Raw genomic sequence first — 14,429 nt, 5'->3', positions numbered from 1 at the left:
AAAACCCTACTCTAAAAGGAACTTGACACTAGAAGAGCGTTTATTCAATTACCGCTTATCACGGGCTCGTCAGGGTTGTTGAAAACGCGTTCTGTATTTTGGCATCACGGTTCAGAATATTTGAGAAATCCATCGATCTCAACCTTCCAACAGTATGACTTGATTGTTCACTGCACATGCATACTTCACAATTGGTTCCGCACTACATCGTCCACAACTTATTTGGAAAAAGGAAGCTTGACAGAAACGGGGGTCATTCACCCTGGAAGGTGGCGATCAACCCCCACTTCTTTGCCGTCCTTGACCGTTGACCGCTCAACAAACCCTTCCTCTAAGAGTGCGTCTGATAAAAGAGACAAGCTTGCTACCTACTTCATAGGTCCTGGTTCCGTCCCTGCAAAAACAATCGATTGGATTTGAATAGTTGAAAAAAAGAAGACAATCATGAGTTTCTTGTAAACATATTGATTTCTTAGTGTTTCATTTAAAATATGTACCGTTGTGCATTTGTAGTAAAATTAATAAAATATATTATTACCTTGTACTTTGTTTGAAGTTGTTATTGACGATGGAAGCTTTGAAAGGATGATAGGATTTCGGACATTTGCCATCGTTATTTGTTACAATAAAAATAAAAGTACGTTTTGAGGATTGACATCTATCATCTTCTTCAGGTATAACTAAATTAAATTAAGCTACAACATTTGGCAACGGATTTCCAATAGAAGTGTAAAAGTATAAAAATAAGTCATACATACCAGAAGACTGCTTGTGTACACTACAACGCACGTTTACGCGCCCAAACCACGGACACGAAGAGCAAGCACGAGTATTTTATACTCTTATTTTTCTAGTGGCAACCCGTTGCCAAAAGTCGTAGCTTAATGTAATTTAGTTCTAATCACCTGAAGAAGAGGATAGATTTCAATCCTCGAAACGTAGTGTTATTTTTTATTGTAATATATAAACGATGGCAAATGTCAAACATCCTATCATCCTTTCATTACATTGTACATTTTTTGTAGTTTTTCCTTGATAACCAAAAACAGCAACGTTTGGAGGGGACTCAACATTACAATATTATTAATAATTATAAACTTAAATCTTCTTAGTATGAAATCTAAAAAACAAATATTAACTGTTATACAGTTTAAAAAAATAATGTATATAATTTTTGTTTCCATTGAGGGTATTCAAATTTCCCCTAAAGGAGGCCCCCTTCTGATACGCTACGACTAGATGATGCTTGTAGTAAATAATAGGTTATATAATAAAAAATAATTGAACTTACCTGCTTCGCCAGGTTTGATTTTGAGGGCGTGTTAAAGCCATTAATAACTCTCATAAAACGAGTCAGACAAGATGGTCTGTACCAGGTAAGTCTTGGTACATACAGGTCATCCGTACCTTACCACTTGATTTTAGATTTCACCTCAACCCTTTGGACACTTTCTTGTCTGTACGTTGTTTTTATCACTTTAATTTTGTTCCGCAAAAAACAAGTATCCGGTACTGTGTATACCTTGTTTCTGAATGTCGGTCATTTACCCTATCGTATAAGCAGATGCCACGCTTTTGTTTGGTCAACGTATTCACGATGACGAACAGTTCCATAGCATAGCTCGTAGCTCTGAAAAACCTCCAAAAACTTTGAAATTTCATCACTATTCCACTTAATTGCACTTTTCTTCTTCTCTGCAAACGCAATTTCCTGACATTTTCACAACGTACTACACCACAAACAACATATGACATGCGATCCGTTCCTTTACCCCCCCTTGCCACTGCTCTACTGGCCGGTAAGTATGGGGGAAGTGAGGGGTGCTTGTTTTGACAGGAAAGTACTAGGCCGCCAGTGGTCACGTGATCGCCCACGTGACCCGCTAATTGCCGTGGAGTGGCCAGTAAAAACAAACAGGTTTGTTTTTACTGGCCGGAAGTAATTACTTACCGCTGGAGTGGAAAGGACCCCTTTAGACAGGGGAAGTAAGCGGTAAGTTGAAGAGGCAGTAACTGGCCGCCAGTAACTTGCTGTCTCTACTTTCCCCGTCTATAAGCCGCTTTATCCAATGTTAAAATCTATCCACTCCTGTCCTATCAAATTTTTTTTGGTTATTATATATGCTTAAGACAGTTCAGCTATATCACGTACATTCTTTAAAATGTCTGTTGTACAAAATACCAGCACTCTTCCCAACAAACGTTAACTCCACATTTATTAGTCCCAGATAAAGGGACATCCAAGATACTGACCACTCCCGACTTCTGTGAAATTCCTTTTAGCACCCATGAGCATTCCTAACGAATTGGCAATTTGACTTTGCTGAATTCTTATTACCTAACGATAGGGCGTAGGCAGTTTTCAACACAATTTTTCCCTTCAAATAAAATTTTTAAAGCTGCTAACAAACAACACGCATAATCTAATTTTCAAATAAATGTCCGGGAAATACTCCTATACTGTACCACCATACTGAAAGTCCACTACATGTTATTCCACCCCTTCCCCAGATATAGATAAGATTTACGCTTCTGATTGGGTAATGAAAAAGTCAATTCTCTATGTACAGTTTAATCCATTTGATCTTTAAGTTTAAGACATTCACATAAAAAAAACACACATTATGTAATATAGATATTAATGTATATTCCAAATTAATGCATTTGGTTGGATGTTTGATTCGGTAGCAGACTACACCTTTATTTTAGTTTTCATGGAAAAACTAGAGTGTTTCTATTTTTTTAGTAAAATAAAAACAAAGCCAATGCCCAATTGCCAATAGGAGGAATGGATGCGGAATTGAAGATGGAATAGATGGATCAGGACAAAATGATAATGGCTGACATTTTAATTAGTTTTTCGCTTTTCTTTAAATATCAGTTGTCTTTGTTGTTATAAGTATTTACAAGAGATTATTTTCTGTTTATGTTATTTTGTGGTTGAAGTGAAAATGACAATTCTATCCAAGACTGTCACTGGTGTGTATGTGTTTAGTATTTTCCAGGACCAATTGTGTATTTTTTAAAATCCTGTCAATTTCTGGCCGATGTTAAGGTAAACTAATTAGTAATAAATATTTAACTTTTAAATGCACGGATATGTTTTTCAATTAAAAAATTAAATTTGTTATTAACCTAGTAAACTTAAGTTAATTCACACAAGTTTTGGCTGTTATTCATTCTGCTTAAAATTTTGATTATTTATAGAAACTAATTAGTACTTTTGTTGATTTATTCAATGGATAAGTTATTTTCTTAGTTTATATATTGTATATCAATGTAGTTAGTCTAACAGCAGTCTAGTCTAATGAAACATTGTGTCTAGGTTTTATTTATACATTTAAAGTGAAGGTTCATGGTGTATCTGTTCTTTTTTATACTGTTCCGGAGTATGGTAATAGTGAATTTTAAGTATCTATCATGTAAATTGTCCGAAATATCTTAATTTACCTTTCAACACACCTTTTTGTATTTTTATTTCAAAAATTTTGATGTAAGCAACAAGTTGGTGTATTAAACTTAAATTTAGTTAGGCCTGTAGTAGTACACGGGCATTTTATTTTTGCGTTGTGTCTAGCAAGGCTTGCAGTGTAATAAGTGGCCATCATGACAATCGAAATTTTGGTATCAGTTTACAAAATCGTGACCATGGAAAGGTATGTTAATTTTTTTTCCCTGAAAACTACAATTTTTCCTGAAAACAATAGTGAAGAAAAAATTCGTCGGCAACGAAAATCAAAGGAGTTACGATTTTTTTGAAATCCTCTGAAAACTCTGTTTTTGACAGTACCTCTGGCAATTTTACTGAAATGATGACGTTAATCCTGTCAACGATGCCTGCCCGCTGCGCAGTGCTGCGCACTGCTTGCTCTTTTAGAAAAAAAAAATTAACTCGAGCTTGCAAAAGTCGAATCCCAGATCACGTGATGCCCCTGATCCTTAACCCTCCAAGTGTTGTTCGACAAAATTTTGTCGCTTATTTTCCATTCTTAATGCAATAATGGCCGAAAGGCATCAATATAATACAATGATATACTTTCCCCCCAGTTTATATGCACCTGTGATAATAATACTTGGCTATAAATGCCCAACCCATGAAAAAAAAGTCCATTTTTCGTGGTCACGGTATTGTAAATAAATACCGAAATTTTTGATTACTTAAGCCTTTGAACCCCAGGCGACGATATATCGTCGCCGAGAAAATATGCGAATATCCCCACAGCGACGATGTATCGTCACCAATGCGAGAATCCCCAGGCAACGTTATATCGTCACCATGGTATATGCGTTTAATACATATTTATTTTACGAGTATTAATACATATTTAGGCCTATGAGTATTTTAGTAAAATAGGCTACTAATTTTTTTGTTAGTAATATAGTGTATTTAAAATAACATCTATGCTCAAAAAAATATATTACTCATTGTTGCTATGTAGCTGTTGCCACTACGCCATTTCTACTCCACAGGCTGTATTTGTTTACAAAGCGGTCTACATATATTGTTACGTATATTGTCTTTGTGCGTGTGAATTGAGTTAAATGTTGTAATTGAGGACTGTTTTTAGTCATTTTTTCTTTAGTTTTAATCTTACAGTAATAATCAGTTCTGTGAACAATGAGTGACAACATTTTAAATCACCCGAGTGAATTGGACAGACAACTGGATGTTGACCTATCAGATGACGATTGGTCTGACGTCTCATCAATTTTCAGTGATGACACTGATGTTGATCCTACCTATAGGCAAACTATCTCGGACTCAGATAACGAAGAAATGCCATTTAGTCAGCTACCTACTTCTCGCGGTAACGCCGCCGCTAGGCCTACTCCGGACAATGACCAACCGGCCTCAGTGAGATCGCGGTTGCATAATCTTTATCTTTAGAGATATCAATATAATTGTTTTTGTACATGCATAAAACTAAATGTAGAAAAATAAAATGTGGGTGCCCATAGTAAAAATTTTTCTTATTTTTTTAATTAAAAAATCTTAACATCTATTTTTTTACCTACAAATCTATATACCTATATTTTAAAGTTATTTTAATGTTGTTAAACAATTTTTTATTACTTCAGACTAATTATACTTCAGGCTAAAATTTTTCTGTGTATACAATTTCATTCTGGACATTTTGGTGTGTAATACAAGACAATAGCATAAAAAATAGCAAAAATATTAATTTTTTACAAACAGTATGCAATACAGCTGTTGTTTCTGCTCCGGGGATTCTCTGTAGTTCTTAGGTCAAATGGTTTTGGTACGTTTTTTCCCACCATCAATATTTTGGTCTGGGGTTCAAAGGGTTAATAACCGATATTAATTATTATCGAATCCTCGATAGGCTACCAAAACCATAATTACATTATCAGTGTTTCAAATTAAATTATATTTTGGCTGTATTTATATCTTAAAAAGTGGTAATTTACTGTCGTGTAAAAACTATCTTGGCTAGGTATATTTATAACTTGTAACTAACAAAGTGGGATACAGTATGATAAGTGGACTTATATCTATATTGACAAATAATATTACTTAATTATCAATTATTGATATAATGAACCGATACTGATTTTTAGTAACTAGTATCAACTTTAAACACTTTTTAATACAGGGCGTTTCAAAAAGGACTTTACAACTTTGAAAATTCATATAAAATTTATTAAACAAGGTACAGAGCTGGTTTTGATGTTGTTTTAAAGGAAAACAGTTCAAGTTTTGACTTGCGTAGTCCGCTAGTGCCTAATCGCGCCGCACAAGTGCTAGTGACAGTTACGTTAAACATGGCTGCCTTCACTGGACCGGAGTGTGCTAGTTGTGTGTTTTGGTTTGAAGAATCGAAGTCTGCGACAACAGTTCAGAGTAATTTTCGTACCAAGTACGCTAAAGATCCTCCTAGTAGGCCTACAATTTATGAGTGGCATAGTTGTTTTGTAGAAACAGGGTGCTCAGTGAAACATAAAAAATCCTCAGGTCGTCCAAGCACATCTGACGAAGTCGTTGAGCAAGTGAGACAATGTTTTGTAAATAGCCCTACGAAAACGACCCAGCGTGCATCTCGTGAGCTGCAAGTACCACATACGATGGTTTGGCGTGTGTTAAGAAAACGTTTGCACTTGAAACCATACCGATATTCACTTTTACAAGCAATTAGAGACACTGATAAGATTGCCCGTAGGAACTTCTGTGTGGATATGTTAAATCAAGTGGATGATGATGAACATTTCTCGGACAACATAATCTTTTCTGACGAGTCCACTTTTCACTTAAGTGGCAAGGTAAACACACATAACTGTAGGATTTGGGGCAGCGAAAATCCACATGAAACATTACAACATGTTCGTGATAGCCCTAAAGTGAACGTTTTTTGTGCGTTGAGCAAGAGGAAAGTGTACGGCCCCTGTTTTTTTTCCAAGAGAGAACCGTCAATGGGATAGTGTACCTTGATATGTTGCAACAATTGTTAATACCACAGATCGATGAGGATGACCGAGAACGAAATGTTTTCTTTATGCAAAATGGCACACCACCACACTATCTGACTGACGTCCAGTATTTTCTAAATGACCGCTTCCCAGGTCAGTGGATTGGCCGTGATGCGCCAATTGCACGGCCCTCCCGTTCCCCAGACCTGACACCGCTAGATTTTTTCTTCTGCGGTTTCATGAAAGATATGGTGTACGTACCTCCTTTGTCGGCCACTCTACCTGAACTTGGAGCAAGAATTTACGCTGCTGCTGAGCAAGTTACACCTGAAATGCTAGTGCGAGTCTCGGGGAAGAAATCGACTACTGATGGGATGTCTGCAGAATAACCAACGGAAGCCACATGTATAGAACATCTTTAGTTTACTTACTTACTTACTGCCGGGGCGTAACAAATCTCAGTTGATTCTTTGCCTCGTCTATGAGCCTCTTCCACGCCACCCTGTCTTCCGCCAGATCCACAGACCCTCCACACCGGGTCACATCTTCGACCACTTGATCGCACCATCTTATCTTTGGCCTACCCAAAGGGCGCCTTCCTGCCGGTACCGCCTGGTAGACCTCTTTTAACCTTGTGCCCTCCTGTCTCCGATATACATGTCCTAGCCAGCTAATTCTCTTTGCCTTCACCAAAGCCTTTTTAGCATCTTTAGTTTAAGGTAAAAAAAACTTGAAGTTTTTTCCTTTAAAATATCACCAAAACCAGCTCTGTACCTTGTTTTATAAAATTTATATGAATTTTCAAAGTTGTAAAGTCCTTTTTGAAATGCCCTGTATAATAAACATATTGTCTTTTATAGACAATAAGACAGTTGAAAGTTTGTGAAGGACCGTGAAACGAAGTTTAAAATTTGCTTGCAGATCATCTAGATGTGAGTTTGTATTTGTACATAAAAGATGTATGGTTTTCTAGAGAGGCTTTCAACAACTTCTTGAAAGCAGTTAATCATTGCTACCTAGGAGAAAACATAAATAGTTTTGCATATTTCATATTTTTTATTATAAATGTTTGTTATGTTGTTATTATTTTGTTATTATTTATGAGGAAATAATAATATTTCCAGTTCTAATTGTTTGTTTGATCGTAATAGCACCTTTATTATTTGTGAGATTATCACTATGTTTATTATATTAATTATTTTACTTTCAAATATGATCGTTATTATGACTATTGATATGTTGATATGATTGATAGACTCGTATTCGATATATGAATATTAAGTATTGATGATTATACTTATCGATATAAATGCTGGGTCAGCTTATCATACTCTACCCAACAGTGTAAAATTTAAGTTAGTTATATTTTACTGTTTTGAAGGATAAACATGTCTGACACCTTTTGACACAAGTAAAAAATGTACATCACAATTGTGCTTGCTACCATTACTTAAATATACACATGACCACACACACATACCTTGTTTGAATTAATTTGGAACAATGTTGTCGAACTGAGTTAAGTTAATACGCTTTTTAATTTGTATTGTAGTGAAGCTATATTTTTATATACTCGTACGTAAAAGAAATATAGATATTCAAGATTTAAAAAAATAATACTTTTGTTAGATTTTTATATCCGTAGAACACAAACTTCTCAACAAAATGATAGCCAAAATGCAATGGTACTTCTGCATGTGCTGCCGAAACTACATTTGTTTATTACAAAGTCATAGTTGGTTTGGTTTCTACTAAAATACTGTAGTACATGATTGTTAATAAATTCATTAAACCAAATTTAGAGTGTTAAAAAAAGTCTTCTCAGGTGTGTTTTTTGTATCGTCATGTTTATTTAACTTTTCTGGCAACGACAAACTATTTGATTTCCACTTTTAATTTTAGTTTTCATCTCCTCACTACAAATTGGACACTTTGGTTTTAAATGAGTGAAATCATTATCTTGTATACATTGAAACATTGTAGTATGTTTTAAAATACTTCTTGACACAAAAATTACATGTTCATTGTCATTGTTCTTGTTGGTATCATTACTCACTACGAAAACAATAATTTTACATTGCTTGAATGTTACTGTGGTATTATCAGGAAGCCACTGTTTTTAAACGAGTTTTTATTATCGGGACAAAAATAAATTACTGTATTAAAAAGAACAGACCTTATTTAACCTATTTTTAAATTTACAAGTCATAACAAGGAACTGTTATCGTATTTGCCTCCTAAAAGCGATGTTGGCGGAAATTAAGTTGAGTGAATCGTCACCAGTCGCCAGTACTCCATATTGCCACATGTATTCTACCAATACAAAACTTTCCTTTTCAGTTTAATTTAAATCACACAGGTGAAAATAATTATTCATGATGAAATTATAAATTAATCGAGCTCACAAAAATCAACCAATGAAAATAAAAACTAAAAGAACAACACAATTATAATTATTTGATAGTAACAGGTGATTTGTACGTCTAGGTATATTTGAAGGGTCGCTCGTCTAAGACTATTTGGAGGCAGTTTGGTGACAGGAAGGTAAATGACTCATTCGGTATTTTTCGATTCATACAAGGAAAGTACTGGTAACATATAATGAAGTTTATTTTTAGAAAACTCGTCCAAAAATAGTTGCCTCCGGATAATACCAAAGTACCATTTGAATTAACTTAATTTCAAACTATATTTTTATTCTGTAAAGTAAAAACAGCTGGCAATTATGAATATTTATAGGTAATATTTTTTATATTCGATAGTTTAGATATTTCTTATTAATAGTTGATTCAATTATTCACTTATTATATGGCAGCCTCTAGCAATATCACAGTATCACTGGTTAAAATTGGGCTGTACGATATAAATAGGTAGTGTTATTTATTTGATTTGTTAATTTTATTATTTGAATAATACAAAAATCATAGACTCTTGGCTATTTTCTTAATTTAAAAAAAAAAACCGAAATACTTTTGCATTCACTGTAATTTTTCTTTACTTTTATATATTCTCATTTTTCTTTTCTGTACTTATCAATATTGAATATTTATTATACAACTCATCATTAGTTTTTATAGAACTAGCTAGGATCCACCACAGGGAGGTAGTTGTATGTCGAATCCCACTTGTGCCCTGCCAACCACCCAACCATTAGAGCACAGTACAGTTGGTACCCCTGCTCTTCACACTAAACCAAATCTTTTTTGGATTAAAATATTGACATTATAGCTCTGTCCTGTAATTGAGATCATATTATTCCATCTCGATTATTTTCGTCACACACCTGTTGAGATGACTGTGACTTTTTTCATTGCCCTTTCTATACCTTGGGTTTGATTAGGCAACTTTAAAAGAATGCCTTTTGAATGAATGTCAGAGTAACTACTCTCCAGTTCCAGGATAAAACATTGATCTTAATGTTACAGATCCATTTGGGACACAGTCATGACTATATGTCATAATGACGAGTCTATAATACATATTACCTATAGATGGATATAGTGTAAATTTATTCTTACAACAGTGGAGAGTGGTGGCCTGGATCGTAATATGGCCTGGAACTTTTGTGAACAGTACTTCCTCGTGCTAAACCATTCAGTGTAATCTGATAACACGATGTGATCTTAGGTGCCTTTGGGTTCACCCCACACTGCTGGCAGAAAAAGAAAAACTTCTCTTGAGATAGTATCTAAAAATTAACTTCAGATCACATGAACACCTATGCACAAAGATTATGTTTTATGTTGAAGATGGAGTTTGTATTGGCTACTTGTTAACTTATTTACATTCAAACGCATAAATCAATATTTCAAACTTTTATTTTTGTGAGGCCTTTCGATAGCAAGACTATCTTCGTCAGACACATTACTTTTGTCTGACGCAGGTAGCCTTGCTATCGAAAGGCCTCACAAAAATAAAAGTTTGAAATATTGATTTATGTGTTTGAATGTAAATAAGTTATTATGTTTAGATGACATTCTTCGTAGGTTTAAAGTTTACTCATAGACCAAAAAAAAAGAAATTAAGAAATCTTGAATCTGATCTTGTACACATGAATACCCTCAGACTGTCACAAATAAGGGCAAAAGAAATTTAGGGAAACACAGTCTAAAAACAAAGGAAAAAAAATTGATGTACATTATACATGTCAATTTGTTGTACTAGATTTTTATCTTTGGATTTGGAGGTGCACTTTTAATATTAAATACAAAGATTGTACATACAGATGTTTTTGAAAAACTAATCTTTTTACAAGGGATTCACTGGTCTTAATTTTTGACATCCATCTATTGGCTTCATTTTTTTACGTCCTGTTGAAATTTTAGTCACAATGGTTCCAAACCTGATTATTTAGGAGCAGTATTTTATTTTTCTGTGTTTAAGTTAAATTGACAAGTAGGTTTAATTTTAAGATAAAAAATCTGCAATTGTTCAAACATTATCTAGAGGATGTTTACCATGTAAACAAACGAATGGAAAAAGTTTTAAATTTCACGTTCATTCTCTTATTCAATGTTTTAAAATTAATTCACTCCATGTTCTTGAGGTAACACTTATTTGTTACATGTTTAACATTCCTGGGCTTGAATATTACTACAAAGTGCGTTATAAATTTATACCTGTTTGACCTGACTTTGTAAGCAATCAATAATTCATATATGTAAGAATAATGTTTTCATGGGGTACAATAAACTCAGAAAAACACTAAAAAGTCATTTTGTTTGATCACTAATACCCTTTATTATAGGGTATATGATTTTGTCTATGTTTTACATGTAGCTTTTGGAAAATCCGTTTTACTGAATAGAAGATTTTTTGCAAGTGATATAAATTAGTTTTCAAATTAATGTTTTACCCCATAGTAATATATTTTCATATTTATAATATTGTAATAACAATGATAACAATTGTTATTGTTATGATATTAACAATATTATATAACAATAATTTATTTATATTATATACTCTTGTTTGCAATATATACAGGGTGTCAATTAAGTCTGGAACCTCTTTTTTAATTTTGAACCACAATAGAAAGAAATACCAAAGTTCACACATGCTTACTGGTGATAGTAACGCACACATCTGCCCAATTACCGACCGGATAATCCCTTTGGGGGACGGTCCACAAGGAGTCAGACAAAATTCTTAAATAGCAGCATAGGTCAAGTTTGGTATCAAATTAAAGGTCTTACTTAGCAGAGTACAATGCCGCAAACCGGACTTCAAAAGGTGGATTCATTCAGTAGTTATAGCTATTTGAATTTTAAAACAATTGAACAATGTAAATTATTAAGTATTACAAGTAAACATCAATTTTTAAGTACCTAGATACGAGTCACCATTTAAATTACCATTGATAAATAATGGGCCCATAATTTGATTTCCTGTAATATCTGCCCAAACGTTAAGTTTCTGTGGATGCTGTGTATGACTCTATCTGCCACTTTCACATTGTAACAGTAGTTGTGTTATTGGTAATAATTATTGATTCCTGGCTTCGATTACTACATTGTCAGATGATGGGAGGGGAACATTTTGAACACTTACTTTGATCACAGGTACTTAAAAATTGATGTTTACTTATAATACTTAATAATTTACATAGTTCAATTGTTTTAAAATTCAAATAGCTATAACTACTGAATGAATCCACCTTTTGAAGTCCGGTTTGCGGCATTGTACTCTGCTAAATAAGACCTTTAATTTGATACCAAACTTGACCTATGCTGCTATTTAAGAATTTTGTCTGACTCCTTGTGGACCGTCCCCCAAAGGGATTATCCGGTCGGTAATTGGGCAGATGTATGCGTTACTATCACCAGTAAGCACATGTGAACTTTGGTACTTTTTTTATATTGTGGTTTAAAAATTAAAAAAGAGGTTCCAGACTTAATTGACACCCTGTATATATATTTGCATATTTTTAAAATTCTGTACTTTGTTAGAATTAATTAGGTTATTATTTTTATTTAATATGACTTGCCAAAAAGTGTTGAAACTAACATTGTCAATGCTTTAGAAAGTTTTCATGACAATAAATTTGAATTTGAATTTATGCAGTTTATTTTCCCTGTGGGTAATATGTATTAAAAGGTTATTTTCTCTATCACCCCTCCCCCCCCAGAACAATGCTATAAATAGCTGTACTCTGTTTCAGGTTTTGTTTTCCAAAGCCTTTGCATGTTTACTTGTTTTGCTTTTATGTAAACCTTGTCAGTTAATGTTGCGCATTTTTGTTTCAGATGTAATTCAGAAGGTTCTTCTTTAGATTCAATAAAATTAGTATCTGACAATCTCTCAGAGCGAGTTAAACTCGATTATACGAATAGTATTGAATATTATGGGGACAGTGATGCATTGTCTGAAGAGCGAGCAGGAAGTATCACAACACACAATTCCAAATCAATATCCAAAAAGAATAACAAGTTGGGAGGAAATTGGACTGCCTCTTTAAAATTACTGGAGACGAAATCTAAGATTGTTGGTGACAGTTCCGGAGATCAGGGCGGCGGTAAAGTGAGGGTCATGACTGATATGACAATGAACAGTAATTTAATGTTTAGAAGTATGTTTTTCATGAACGATGAAGCCACAAGGCACTTCTTAGCTCCACCGCTGCCGCCGATTCAGCCCTGCGATATTCAGTCGGAATATTTTCAGAAGAAATTGATATCGCAAGGTTCAAGCACATCGGGACCTTCTACAGTCACAACTAGCAGTACAAAGTAAGTTTAATTGGTTGATTTTAATCGGTTCCATTTGTTTAGTTGTCAGTTGAAGTTTAGATAATCTTTGTAGTGTTTCTATAAGAGTTAGCATGATGACTGTGACAGATAGTACAAGCTGTGTCTTAATAGCAGTCAAACCACTCATTATAGAGGCGTAGTGAAGGTTTTTAAGTGGCAACCTCAATAATGGTGTAAAACTTTTAATATTTTTGTTGATGGAATGTACATACATTAAATGTAGTGTTAACTTTGTGTAAAATCTAAAATTATTCTAAGGTAAGGAAATGTTTATAATATGTTTAAAGAATTGTGTAGAAAAGTTTTACAAATCAAAATACTTAAAAAAAAATTAGGCTGACCCTTTGATTCAAGGAAAACTACATACAGTAGAACCTCTCATATCCAACCTTCCCACATTAAACTCCTCCCAATATCCATCCTAGTGTCCGACCGTCTGTGTGATCCAACTGTCCTCCGTTGGCGAGTCTGTTCAGATTTGAAAGAGTGACTCATCTACATTACAGTATTCTTTGTTTTCATACCACAAACCGTCAGTTCAGCCGTGGTTGTTGACGTGGAATGTGCTCTGACTACAATCTTGTACTGTTCTATGTTTGTCAACATCAGTACTGTTTGTGTTTTTTCCAATTATACTGTTTGTGTTTTTTCCAATTATACTGTTTGTGTTTTCCCCATCATAGGCCTACTGTTTGTGTTTTTTTCCCAATTCATGACTACGGATTGTGAAGTGCTTTAATGTGAGGTTGCGTGTAAGAAAGAAAGAAAAACTTCTTTATTGAGGCGAAATAAGAAGTGTATGTATGTGTGTGTGTGTTCTTCTTTATTGAAGTGTGTGTGAAAATGGCAACTCAAAAACGTAAACGTTTTTGTGTTTCTCTGCAGCAAAAACTTGAAGTGTTGCAACGATTGGAGCATGGTGGTCTGTTGTTAAGCTAGCTTCTGAGTTGGGTGTAGAGGTGACTACGATAAAGGACTGAAAGAAAAGCTGTAAAGATCTGGAAGCGCACTCAACAACAGTCGAGACAGATGATGTGTTAAAAAGCAGGAAAATGTAGAAAAAATTAAAACTTGAACTTGTTGATGAAGCATTATGGATTTGGTTTTGTCAGGAAAGGTACAAAGGAAAACCATTGTCAGGCAAGTTGGGAGGTGATCTACAAAGTTTTAGCGCTAGTGGTTACATAAATTTTCATTTAATTTAAAAATTGTAAATGTTTAAAATGTATTCAACAATATACGAATGCTGGTATT

General features: G+C 34.1%; 1 protein-coding gene across 1 annotated transcript in view; it reads left to right on the top strand.

Annotated features, from left to right (window-relative positions):
* Positions 1 to 2,698: 2,698 nt before the first annotated feature.
* The window catches only part of LOC124367669 (zinc finger protein 774-like), a 35,521-nt gene continuing 23,790 nt past the window's right edge, over positions 2,699 to 14,429 (top strand). The window contains exons 1-2 of the mRNA XM_046824681.1: positions 2,699 to 3,055; positions 12,672 to 13,154. Coding sequence (XP_046680637.1) covers positions 3,048 to 3,055; positions 12,672 to 13,154 — 491 coding nt within the window. The 5' untranslated portion in view covers positions 2,699 to 3,047. The remainder of the gene's footprint in view (positions 3,056 to 12,671; positions 13,155 to 14,429) is intronic.

The sequence above is a fragment of the Homalodisca vitripennis genome, chromosome 8, assembly GCF_021130785.1.
Source record: "Homalodisca vitripennis isolate AUS2020 chromosome 8, UT_GWSS_2.1, whole genome shotgun sequence".
NCBI lineage: Eukaryota > Metazoa > Arthropoda > Insecta > Hemiptera > Cicadellidae > Homalodisca > Homalodisca vitripennis.
Note: the sequence above shows the minus strand (reverse complement) of the source record. Positions and strands in the feature narration are given on the sequence as shown.